Source organism: Muscardinus avellanarius (assembly GCF_963383645.1).
Source record: "Muscardinus avellanarius genome assembly, chromosome: X".
Classification (NCBI taxonomy): Eukaryota; Metazoa; Chordata; class Mammalia; order Rodentia; family Gliridae; genus Muscardinus; species Muscardinus avellanarius.
The window spans coordinates 26,802,874-26,815,088 of NC_137792.1; the positions used below are offsets into that span (position 1 = coordinate 26,802,874).

General features: G+C 37.4%; 1 protein-coding gene across 2 annotated transcripts in view; it reads right to left on the bottom strand.

The window, feature by feature from the left end:
* Positions 1-12,215, bottom strand: part of DMD (dystrophin) — a gene marked incomplete at both ends in the record, with an annotated part of 2,101,015 nt that overhangs the window by 1,737,526 nt on the left and 351,274 nt on the right. For both annotated transcript variants that reach the window (XM_080719244.1, XM_080719243.1), the window contains one exon: positions 4,041-4,118. In XM_080719244.1, coding sequence (XP_080575370.1) covers positions 4,041-4,118 — 78 coding nt within the window. The remainder of the gene's footprint in view (positions 1-4,040; positions 4,119-12,215) is intronic.

The window sequence follows — 12,215 nt, forward strand, 5'->3', positions numbered from 1 at the left end:
AAAATCTTGTTCTTGAACAGTCTCTGATTTAATTCTGTTTTATACTTTATTATAGTAATCAGTCACTAATAGATTATACATTGGGATATTTTCCATTACTTTTGAACTTCTTTCATTACAAAATAATGGAGAAATATAAAAGGATAGTACATGTGTCTTTGAACATTTATGTGCTATATTTTTCAGTCTGGGGTTAACTCTGGTAAAGGTTATTTTGATCTGGGTTTTAATTTCTACTTGAAAATGTTTTGCTTGTGATTCTGCCCTTTAATGTAGAGACTCTAGTTTTATGTAGTTCTCTATGAAAGCCCTGGTTCAAATGAAATATTATAAAAATCTGCTTTTAAAGGATTCCTCAAATTTAAACTCTTATTTCAGTGCATTTTCTTGATAAAACATTACAAAGCCCTGTATATTCTGTTAGAACTGTAGCCCTTCAATAAAAGACCCATATATGGCCTTAACCACATTATAATTTTGTATATATTTTTTATCACAGTCACTCAGAAATTTCATTAGAAATATGGGGTCTATGATATGATTGATAAATATGCCCATTGTTTGGAGTATTGGAGGTTTTAAACTGAGTTTTACTTTTTCTTCATATTTATTTCTTTTACAGATTTAAAAAGTAAATTATAATATACATGTAAAATGTGTATTTATGTTTATGTCTTGATTGTATATCTTGTTCTGAAACTAAATGTACATGTGCAACACTCACCAGGTGAAAACACAGAATTTTTATGGACCTCAGATAATTCTCTTATGCATTTTATTAATTACATTTTTCTTTCTAAAATGTAACTACTTTCTTAAATTTAAAACCCATGAGAATATTTTATTTATTTCTGAAATTTATTATTATCTACGTAAGTTCTATTTTTTACCATCTGAATTTGGATTTATATTTCATCTGAAATTAATTATTATATATGTTATATATAATGGGTTAAGATTCAGTTGGTTTTCATCTGAAATCTAATCAACACAATAGCATGTATTAAAAGAATGTTTCCCTACTACTGTTGGATACTAGGTGTGCCAAATTAATGAACTTCAATTTATATTCATTGTTTTATTTATATAAACACAAGTATCATGTCCTGTGAATATCAGAAGTTTTATCATAAATCTTGGTCTCTGGTGGAATAGAGGATCTCATGCTATGATTAGAATGTTCCCTCTAAAAGTTACATTGAAAATTAACTTCCATTTTAACAGTATTAAGACAATGGACTTTTAAGAATTGATTAAGTCATAAAGGCTTCACGCTCATAAATGAATTGCTGCCATTATTCTTGCAGTAGACTTCTGATGAAAGCACAAGTTCAACTCCCTTTCTATCTCTCTGTCCTTGTATTTGCTCTTCTGCTATGTTGTAGACAAAAAGAAGACCCCCACCAGATGCAGGTGCCACACTCATTTTCTTCCCAGCCTTGAGATCCATAGGCTTATTTAACTCTATTGTTAATGTGACTAAAATTGAAAAAAAAAAACTAATGTCATGAGTTAATGATGATATGGAACTGGAACTCTCATAGATAAATAGTAGAAATATAATTCAGACAACCTTTTAGTATAATTTGGCACTATCTAGAAATATGAAAATGCAAATTTCCTATAAACTAGCATTTTTATTTCCAGGTATATAGCTAAAAGAAATATATTTCTGTATACATTAAGAATGCTCATAGCAGTTGTATTTTTAATTGCCCAAATGGAAAATGTGTTATATTCACTTGGTTGTATATTTTATATCACTAAAAATGAACAAATGATAACTTTACACAAATGGGATGCAAGAATAAAAATTTTTAAAATGTATTTTATCAAAATGAATTTCTATTTATCAAAAGTCAGCATTGAGTAAATAAACACATACTCTATAAAAATGGAAGTGATGTTTGCAGCTCATTAAACAATGTAGGAACTCATAATTTTGATAAAGTTTAAGTTAATTTTTCTCTTTTCAAAACATGCTTTTGATTTCATATGGCTAGTAAACGTAATAGTTCTCTGAAAATTTGATGTTTATCTTGTTTATTTTGAAATTAGAGTATGATGTTTTTATATTTAAAATATATTTTCTTTGTATAATTATTACTTAATTTTTCATAATTTAGATTATACTGATCTTTCAAAAGAGTATATCATATCAATAATGAGGAAAACAGTCCAGAATGTATTTTCTTTTGTTCATGGAAAAGTTAAAAAGCTATAGTGAGTCTCTTCAGGAAAAAAAAAAAATATGGCTATAGGTACTATAAACTGAAAATATGCTAAAAATGAGGTAGATTTTGCTGAAGATTGTTCAAAATGGTTCAGCGTGTACTTAAAAAATGATATGTGTGTGATATTTGTGTGTTTAGTCCTATTTATAAACAGTCACTTGTGGTTTTTTTTTTTTTTGGTGTGTGTGTGTGTGTGTGGTACTAGGGGTGGAGCCCAGGGGCATTTTTACCTCTGGGTAGAAAAACCCATTTTATACTTTATTTGGAAACAATCACTAAATTGTTGAGAGCCTCACCAAGCAGCTGAGGTTGGCTTTGAACCTGTGTGATCTTCCTGTTTCAGCCTCCCAAGCACTGAGGTTACAAGTGTGTACCACCACGCCCAGCTTCACTTGGTTTTTATTACAGCATATTCATCAGTTACAAAGCCATACAACTTGAGGTAAAAACAGAATCCTGTTATAGAAAGTACCATAAAAAATGTATGTCTGGATTAGGATGTATTGGTCATATGGGAAAAAATTAAAAATTTATATATGTATGAATGTATATTTGTACATTTACAGGGAATACTCATATTTAAATTTTAATTTTTAAATGAGCAATAAAACCTGGGCGAGGTGATGCACGTCTATAATCTCAATATTTAGTAGGCTGAGACAGAAGGGTTGCAGGTTCAAGGCCAGCCTCAACATCCACATCAGGCCATTTGCAAATTAGTGAGAACCTGTTTTCAAATAAAAAATAAAAAATAGGACTGGGGGGTGTATCTCAGAAACAGAAGGTCTCTGAGTTCAATTCCCACCCAGTATCAAAAATAAAAGCAATAAAATATTTAAGTAATAAAATATTTCTTTAACTTTCACACATTTAATATGAACGTAATCCTAAATTCATAAAATCTAACAATCACTATATACTTTCTGCTTCTATATCTTGTGTAATGCCCTCTCCCTGACAGATGAGCTAAACAATATTTGGGGGAGTATATGTTATTAATAATCTATTACTGCTCATGGTTATTTTAAGAATATGTGATCAGTGTATTCGAATTTATCTTTGAAGGAGAGGTGTAATGCAATTAGGAAGCTGCTAAAAGTGCCTGGTAAATGTATTGGTCAATTAAAAAGGCTGTAGGAAGTTAATAATAAAGAAAGACTTTCTTCTTCCAAACCTATGATAGGATGGAGAAATCTCAAAGTCACTTGGAAGAAACTGGAACTCTTCTAACCTGCAAACTCATTGAGCTATGAATTTTTACTTTTTCAAATAGAGCCCATATGCTCTCATCCAGTTAAAGCAAACACCAGGATAAAAAAAAAATCTTCAGTTCCTACTCTGAGATAAAATACTATTTTTCTGCATTTACATGTAATTTACATGTTTACTGTGGTGCTTAATGCTTTTTAGCTGAATTTCAACAAACTTCATTATCAGGTTTACACACACAGGACATAAAAGTTATATACAGTAAAATCTATTCGTTGTACAAAACACTGCTACATGAAGAGTCCAATTTTTTTCAATAAATATAACTGCATCCAGTTAAATTCTAAAACAACACAAAGAGGCCTACCAGGTCAGGGTCATGACTTTGCCTGCCTTCTGTGGCTACATGCATTTGCTTCCTGAATCATGTTAGTCACACGCAAACTGAAAGGAACTAGAACATGTGCTTTTAATAAGAACTGTTTTGATTTACGAGACAACTTGAGATGCTTTATATGCATGTAGAGCTGAAGCCCTCACTCAAACATGAAGCACACTGCCTCAGGGCACCCAGACCCTGTCAGAGTCACCACTTACATTATTTTTCTGCAAGACTCGAAGTGCCTTGTTGACATTGTTCAGGGCATGAACTCTTGTAGATCCTTTTTCTTTTGGCTGTAAAACAAAAGGAAATAGTGTTCACTGTCCAGCAGAGAGATTGAAAATCTACCAGAACTGAAACAATTTATAAAGTACAATATCAATTTTGAATATTTTACATTTAAATGAACAAGTTATGAGGCATTTGTATGATGAATCTAAGGGCTTTGGACTAATTGTCCTTGGCATACTGCATTTTAGTACGAACAAACCACTCCCTGAGAATGAAAGCACTTTTTTTGGCCACAGGGTATATTTGTGTCTTTATTTCACAGCTCATTGTAGATTACTGCATGACTATAATTGAAAGGACATCACAGTATAATACATAAGGACATTTACTGATAAAACTGATCAGTTAATTTCTATACTTTTTACCAAAGCTTATAGGGTATGTGACTCACATAATTATAAAATTGCAAATAGGGTTAAAGGAAACCATTTCTGAATATTTCCTTAAGTGTCCTAGTACTGAATTTTAAAATGTTAATCATCTTTGATTTCTAAAACCTCCTCCTCAGTCTCCAAAATCATATCTCATCCTGTAATTTAAACTAACATCTAAATAATTGTGAGTTTTTTTGTTTGTTTTGTGTGTGTGTGTGTGTGTGTGTGTGTGTGTGTGTGTGTGTGTTTGTATGTGTGTGGTACTGGGGATTGAATCCAGGAACATTCTACCTCTCCCTGCTTTAGCCAGAGAATAGTCCCTAAAAAGCTCATAAATTGGTGCTTGGAGTTAAGTCAAGAAAGTTGTAATCCAAGAGTAGAGATCTGTTTTGTTATGGTTAAAAAAATGATATTGTGGTGAAAGCTGAATGTTACCGTTTGGGGGTGACTGTTACCATCTAGGGGAACTGTCCCCAGGGACCTTTGTTAGACCCCTGGGAATAATTCCCCAAAGAAAACCGCGGGTTCTTGTCCTGAGCTAAGGATAAATATGCAATAGCCCGGACTCTTGCTGAAGATTTAAAGAGGTTTATTAAAAAGAAATACAGAAGACAGTCACAGCCCCGTGCCACTCCCAGGTGGTTCAAATGAATTCACCACAGAAGATTCCTGAACCTGAATCTCTCTTCATACTGCCCCAACTAGATCTGCAGCAGGTCATTTGATATGTAAATATCTTGCACTGTCTCCAGCCATATCGTCCCCTCTGGGGCAGGGAGGGCAGCTCTGTCTCCACAGACCCTCACACCTTTTGTTACACTCCCAAAATGTGTTAAGTTGCTTACCCAGAAATTTGGGATTTCCTCACATCCTAGAGGAAGTTTGCCTCTCTTTAGAAATGTAAAAAGGCCCTTTTTTCCTGAAGGTCCTGGGATTCTTTACTATCAAAGATATATTTTTAAATTGGAAATCTTTCCCAATACTGCTACATTAATACATGTTGAAACCTCTTCCCAATAGTACACATTGTAATGGATTTATCTGGGTGGCAGCCTGGGCTGGTAGGGTGTAGGTGGAGAACATGAGTCTCTGGGAGTGCAGCACTGGTTCTTTCTCCTCTTGCTTCCAGCTTCTATGATTCGAGAGCAAAGCCTTGAGTGTTCCCTTTCTCTGTTTCCTGCCACCATGCTTTAAGTTCAATAGTCCCTCGCCTCACATAGACTAAACTCAAAATCTTCCAAATGTAAGGTGTGAGGTCACTTGTTTTGGATATAGCTGTGTGAATGCTGACTAAAATAGAAATTAGTACTGAAGGGATGCAGGAAGAGGAGTCTTCCCCAGCATGAGAGTTTAGTTGGGAAGACTTTCTCTCCTAATGAGAATGAGGTGTGAAATAAGATATTGATAATATTAGTGTGTGGAACCTATTAGGAATAAGAAAGTAGGATATTAGAATTAAGGTAGGATCCTTGTAGCAGTAAGAGATTAGAATATAGAATTAAGATATAGAAGTAAGGTAAGATTGGAAACAGAATGAAGATCTGTGAGCCCAGATGCCCAGAAGGCCCCCTCCAGCTTGTCGGACAAGGTCTCTGTCCTCCCTGCGTTGCCCCCACCACAGCTGCGAGTAACATGAGCCCCATATCTCTGAGCTAGATCAACCCTCTCCCTCCGGCCTCCGGAACAAGGCCATTCTAATTTGCTCCCCAGACAGGTTCCTGAGTGCAGAGATAAGCCTGGCCCAGCCAAGGTAAATGGGAAAGGCAGCCCCTCCTCGGACGGGGATTTTCCAGTCCAAAGAACATTTTACAAGCACTTCCACTCAGGCTGGGTCTAGTTTATGCGGGGAATTCAGACTGAGCACAGGAGGCCACATGTGTGCCTTCCTTGCCTGCTCTCATCCTTGTAATGTTCTGTAGGTCCTCCGCAGGTCCCCGCAGGAAGGCCAGGGGCTTCAGACAGTCACACCACTGCACATGGCCCTGTGTGGGGACAGAGTGGCTCCCGGTTGGGCCCAGGGTGCCCGCAGGGCAATGTTTGGAGAGGTCCTCCTCCATCCCCCCAACCCTGCGGTGCCAGGGCCGGTGCCAGGGCCCGAGTGGACCCTCTGGAGGGATCTGGATGCTGAGGCCTGTGTGGGCAGTGGCATGGATAGCAAATATTCCTGGCTCACAGGAATGGAGTCCAAACTCCGGCTGCAGGGCAAGTCTGAGGGGTCAGGAAGAGAAGGGCAGAAGGGAAGGGCCTGGTGGGTCTAGGACAGCGGGCCTGCAGGAGCCGATGGAGTGGAGCAGGCTGCGGGTCAGGACCTCCTGGCCTCACCCTTCCACTACTCCTCTGACGGCACAAGACAGGGACCCCTGTAGTCCACCATGGGCCACAGCCTCGGGCCTGACCCCTGACCTCTGGCCAGGCGTCCCTGGTACTGTTAAGAATGACTTCAGAGAATTAAGACATTGGGATTTAGGATTCGGAATCTAGTTAACTTGTAAATCCCGGTCTTTCTTTAATAACTGCCTGCTCAAGTTCTGGCTTCTGTACAACTGCTTATGTATAGGTTCAACATCTGTTCGGTAATAGTCTTTCTCGTTTTAGACTTGCTTGATGTTCAAAGAATATTAGAAATTGCTTTTTAGGAATTTCTTTTAAGTGCTTTAGAATGTAAAAGTAGTCCTTCCTGAGTTACAAGCCTGTATCTACCTGGAATCATCTGCATTCCACAAAATTGGCCAGAGGCAGCCCTAGCGAAGGAGCACATACCATAAGGGAGATAAGCAGTCTCTGGCGGGCTGGACTTTGAGTGGGCTCTGACTTCTGGCGGGCTCAACATTATTGGTTGTACTTGTTTATCCTTGTATCTGATTGGTTGTATTCTAAGTTTGGCGGGCTCTGATGTGTGTATCCACTCCCTCCTGGGGCTATAAATCCAGACCCCGAAGTGAGCTCTGGGTCGAATTCTGACCTGCTTTCCTTGCTGTCTACTGAGGCTAATGCTAGCTCGGCCAGAGTCTCACTCTGGTAGCTGCTGGACAATTCCTCGACTGACAGTCAAGCTAGTGGAGGAATTTCGACCACTCGCTAGCCAGTAAAGAGCTGCAGCACAATAAACCCTGCCTGTGTGTTACATCCTTGATGTGTTCTTCGTTATTTGGGTAAAGGAGGTGATTCTCGGACCCTAACAGTACCAGGAGAGTGGGGTCATGGCTCTGACTATGAGGATTGTGAGTTTTTGGAATTGTTTTTTGAGATGAAACTGGAAGGGCCAGAATGTGGCTAAAAAGGCAAATGGAAGAGACTGTGCTAACTGGATTTGGAAGGGCAAAGAGGATTCTATGGGAAAATAGAGTAGAGGCCAGACATTATATTTTGGAAAAGAATGTATCAGAATTTTGCCCATGTCCTGAAACTTTGTGTGAAGCTGAAAATGGGCTGATTAATAAATTGGTGGAAGAAATCTCAAAATAGCAAGATATCCAAACTGCATTATGGATATTGATGTCCACATTCAGCAAATTGTGCACTGAATTTTGGGAGCAGAAATTAAAATAGAGCCAGGCGTGGTGGCACACGCTTGTAATACCCACACTTGGGAGGCTGAGACAGGAGGATCGCACAGGTTCAAAGCCAGCCTCAGCTACTTAGTGAGGCTCTCAGCAACTTAGCGAGACCCTGTTTCCAAATAGAATATAAAATAGGTTTGGGAGTATAGCCCGGAGGTAGAAGGCCACTAGGTTCCATCCCCAATACCACCAAAAAAAAAAAAAAAAAAAAAAAAAGAAAGAAAGAAAGAAAGAAAGAAAGAAAGAAAAGAAATTAAAATAGATTTGCAATTTGGCCAGAAATCCATAAAGCTGGGGCTCAGAGAGATGATGTTGTGGAAAAAAGTAAAACGTATGAGAAGAAGGAGGAAGCAGTGGTCAAGTTGGGTGTGGGTCTGGTAATGGCCATAATGGAGGCAGCAGATGGTGTCGGGGCCAGTTGCTACCCAGATGAATGTAGACTCAGCTATGGCCCAGATGGAGTGAGTTTTGTGGCTGTGATTGAAAACATCCAGCAGCAATTATTAAAGAGGGCGTGACTACCTTTTCTGTTATCAGTCTATCTCAGCACTAACACAATTTTGGCTTTCCTAAAAAAAAAAAAAAAGGTGGGGTTATGGAGGTTTTTCTTCAAATTTCAAAGAGAGGACTGGGAAGCCAGACAATGTATAGCAAGATAAGCTGGCCCAAATATGGCACTTTGTAAAACTGGGAAAATGAAGCCAAGGTTGCAAAACAAACAAACAAAAAACACCACTTCAAATTTCAAAACACCAGAAACATGGAATAACCATGAGAAAAGGCTATAAGCTGCAAGTAAGCCACAGAGCCAGGCTGGAAGAGTAAGTATTCTATCCATCCCAAACAGCCAGGCTGCAGAGGTGGAGCTGCCAAGGCCCCCTGGAGATAGCTTCTCACCTCCCTGTTTTCTGGATGCCAGAAATATAGTCATAAAATTAAAAGCTTGCCCGGCTGGATTTCCATACTCTTTTAGTACCATTCCTTCTTCCTATGTTCCTATTTCTCCACTTTGGAATGCAAATGTTTACTCTTTGCCATTATATGAAGGATTTATGTAATATGCATTTTACTTTACTTTTTGAACAAGTTTCTTTTGCAGGGTACCACAAGTGTTCACCTTGAGTCTTAAAGGAGATTTTGAAGTTTGGGACTCTTCAGGGCTGCTGAAAATGTTTAGATTTGGAAACTCTCAGAGATGGACTTTTGTATTACATTTTTTTATTCTGAAATGGGCATGAGCTCTTCAGGGGCCAGGGGAGGAATATTATAGTTAGATATATAATGGCCCCTAAAGAGCTCCTAATGGATTTATCTAGATGGTAGTCTGGGCTAGTAGGGTATGGCTGGAGAAAGTGGTTCCCTGAGGGTATTGAATTTGGGATTATATATGGTTCCTCCTCTTCTTACTCTCTCTTGCTTCTAGCACCCATTGGGTGATATCAAAGTCTTGAGTTTTCCCTCTCTCTGCTTCCTGCTTCCCTGCTCTGAGATCTGCATTCCCTGGCCTCACATGAACTGAAATCAAAATCTCCAAATTGTGAGAAAATAAATGTTCCTTCCTTTAAGTTGTGTGGTTAATTGCTTTGGATATAGCCATAAGAATGCCGAATAAGGCACTCTCAGCTCTAATTTATTTTTTTATTTTGAAACGGGTCTCACTAAGTTGATGAGGCTGGCTGTAAACCTGTGATCCTTTTGTCTCAATTTCCTAGCTACAGGTGATTACAGGTGTGAGCCCCCATGCCTGGCCTACATAGTATTTTAAATATTCTTATTGTCTGGGTTTCTACTGCCATGATGTTTTTTGTACTCATTTACATCTTCCATTTCTATTTCTTTCATATGAATGCAATTCCTCATTAACTGCTGTTCAGAACATAACTGAAGCTTCTTTACTTTTCTCCTCACTCACTGTTCTTCCTTCTATCCGTCTTATATATCTTCAATAATGACACTGTTGAACAAAACCCACTGCCAAAGCAAAGTATTTGCAAAGCTCTCATTTCAACCTTTAGTCAAGGGCAGGCATTACAAAACTAGACTACCTGGATTCAACTTTCAATTCTGGCACCACTTTTGTGCTTTGTGACCTTGTAAAACTTATCATTATCCCCGTACAATACTTTCTTCAGCAGATAAAACAGGACTAATAAAAATAACGGTTCCATATGATTCTTAGGTGAATTCAATATGTTAATATATATAAAGCACTTAGATTGATGTTTATCACATAATAGGTAAAACATGAAGTTTGAAGTATCTGGTATTTTGAATGCACAAATTCTAATTCACCTTGCAAGAAACCATCATGTGCCCATTGTGCAGAGAGTAAACCTGAATTTCATAGTTAATATATGGCCATATAACTAGTAATTTGTGGAGCCAGGATCCAAACTTGGTCTATACCTATGGAACTAAAACTTCCACATTAATTTTCTTTTTCTTCCTCTATATTCCCTGAACATACACCAACCAATAACCTGTTTTTCTTAATTCTTAAGTGTTCTCCCATACTTTCCAGGTGTGCTCCTGATATGTCTAAGCAGACACTACTCTAAAATATCTTACCCTTTGAATTTCCACATAAACTTCTCATATTAAGCTAAAACATTCTACTCTCCAAGACGTGTTCATAACCCTTTATCAAAGAGCACTGACACCTATTTAATTCTACTTCCTGCAAATTAATCATAGCCTTATGAGCAGGAATCTTTTTCCCCCTTTTAGAATACCTTCCTCTAATAACATCAAATTTATAAAGGCTTATATCATTATATGTTTCCTACTTCCTGTTCCAAAGAGGAAGGAAATAAGACTATAGAAAAGCAAGATTTCTAGATCAAAAGAAAAACAGCAAAAAGACCCCCCAACTTTATTTGTATATATAGACTAACAATACATAGTATGCTGGTAATTTCAGGATTTTAAAGTTTTTAAAATAATTGCTCAAATCAATTCTCTGACTAATATTTATACAAAAGACGTTATACTTTAGCCAATTGCATAAAATTGCAATGAGAAGATTGAGTGATCTTTTCCTTTGTTTCAAACTCAAACATATAAATGTACATATCCACATACATATGTGTACATTTTTCAGGACCAAATAAATTATATTATTAAAATATCTGCAGTTTCTGATCTTAGTGTGGAATTTGAAATCTGGCTGCTGTAAATTGCACTTGGGGAATACTTTTAATTTTATTATTGTAAGACAAGTACCTTCATTTTAACTCTGGGGATACTCTGAGCCAATAATCCACATGCAGATGTTTCCAAAGGATACTAAGATTTCTGTTCAATACTATACACAACTACCATTAAGGGTACAGTACATGTCTCTGCAGAAACAATCAGAATTCAAGACCAGGCACAGGGAGCTGAAGTCTTGAAATTGGGAGCATTTGTGAGACAGGTGATGCTTCTCTGTGGGAAGAGTGAAATCTCTAGATCAGAGCTGCCAAGTATGTGACCAGGATAAGGAAGGATAAGATTCTGTTAGTAGCTGTAACTGAAATTATATAGTTTACCTTGACTTGTGTGGGTGTTTGTTCATTTTTCCTCACCAATTATTTAATCTATGATGACCAACTCATGGATATTTTGTTTACCATTTTTCTTCAGTGTCTGATACTAATTAGGTTCATTTAATTGCTGCATCTAGGAAAGTATGTTTATATCTACCTATTACAGTGAATATCTCAAGGCACTTCTATTTTTCTCCTTTAGTGAAATTCATTATTAAAACATGGTACTTATATGAAATTTCCTAACCCTGACAATATTGCTGTGGGTGATGGAAATGTTGCCTCTATCCAGGAAATGATTAGAGAGTCACAGTACCACAGAGAAGTGGTTATGCACACATGCAGAGGTGAAGAAATCAGCCTTGTGCCCAGGGCCAGGACAGGTTGTGAAAGAATAATTTTATACATTTGGAGTACACCGAAATCTATTTATTCCCATAGATGGAAAAAGAGTTGACCTCAGAATAAGGGAGAGATTTGAGACAGAGGAAGACACCATTTCTACATTTATGAACCTACCTATACATATATGCACACATAAATATACCTATAACCAGGGAAATTAAGACAAAAGATATATAATGTCCTTGAATTGATTAAAAGCAAAAACTTCAAATAAAAGGCAATAAATCTGAACA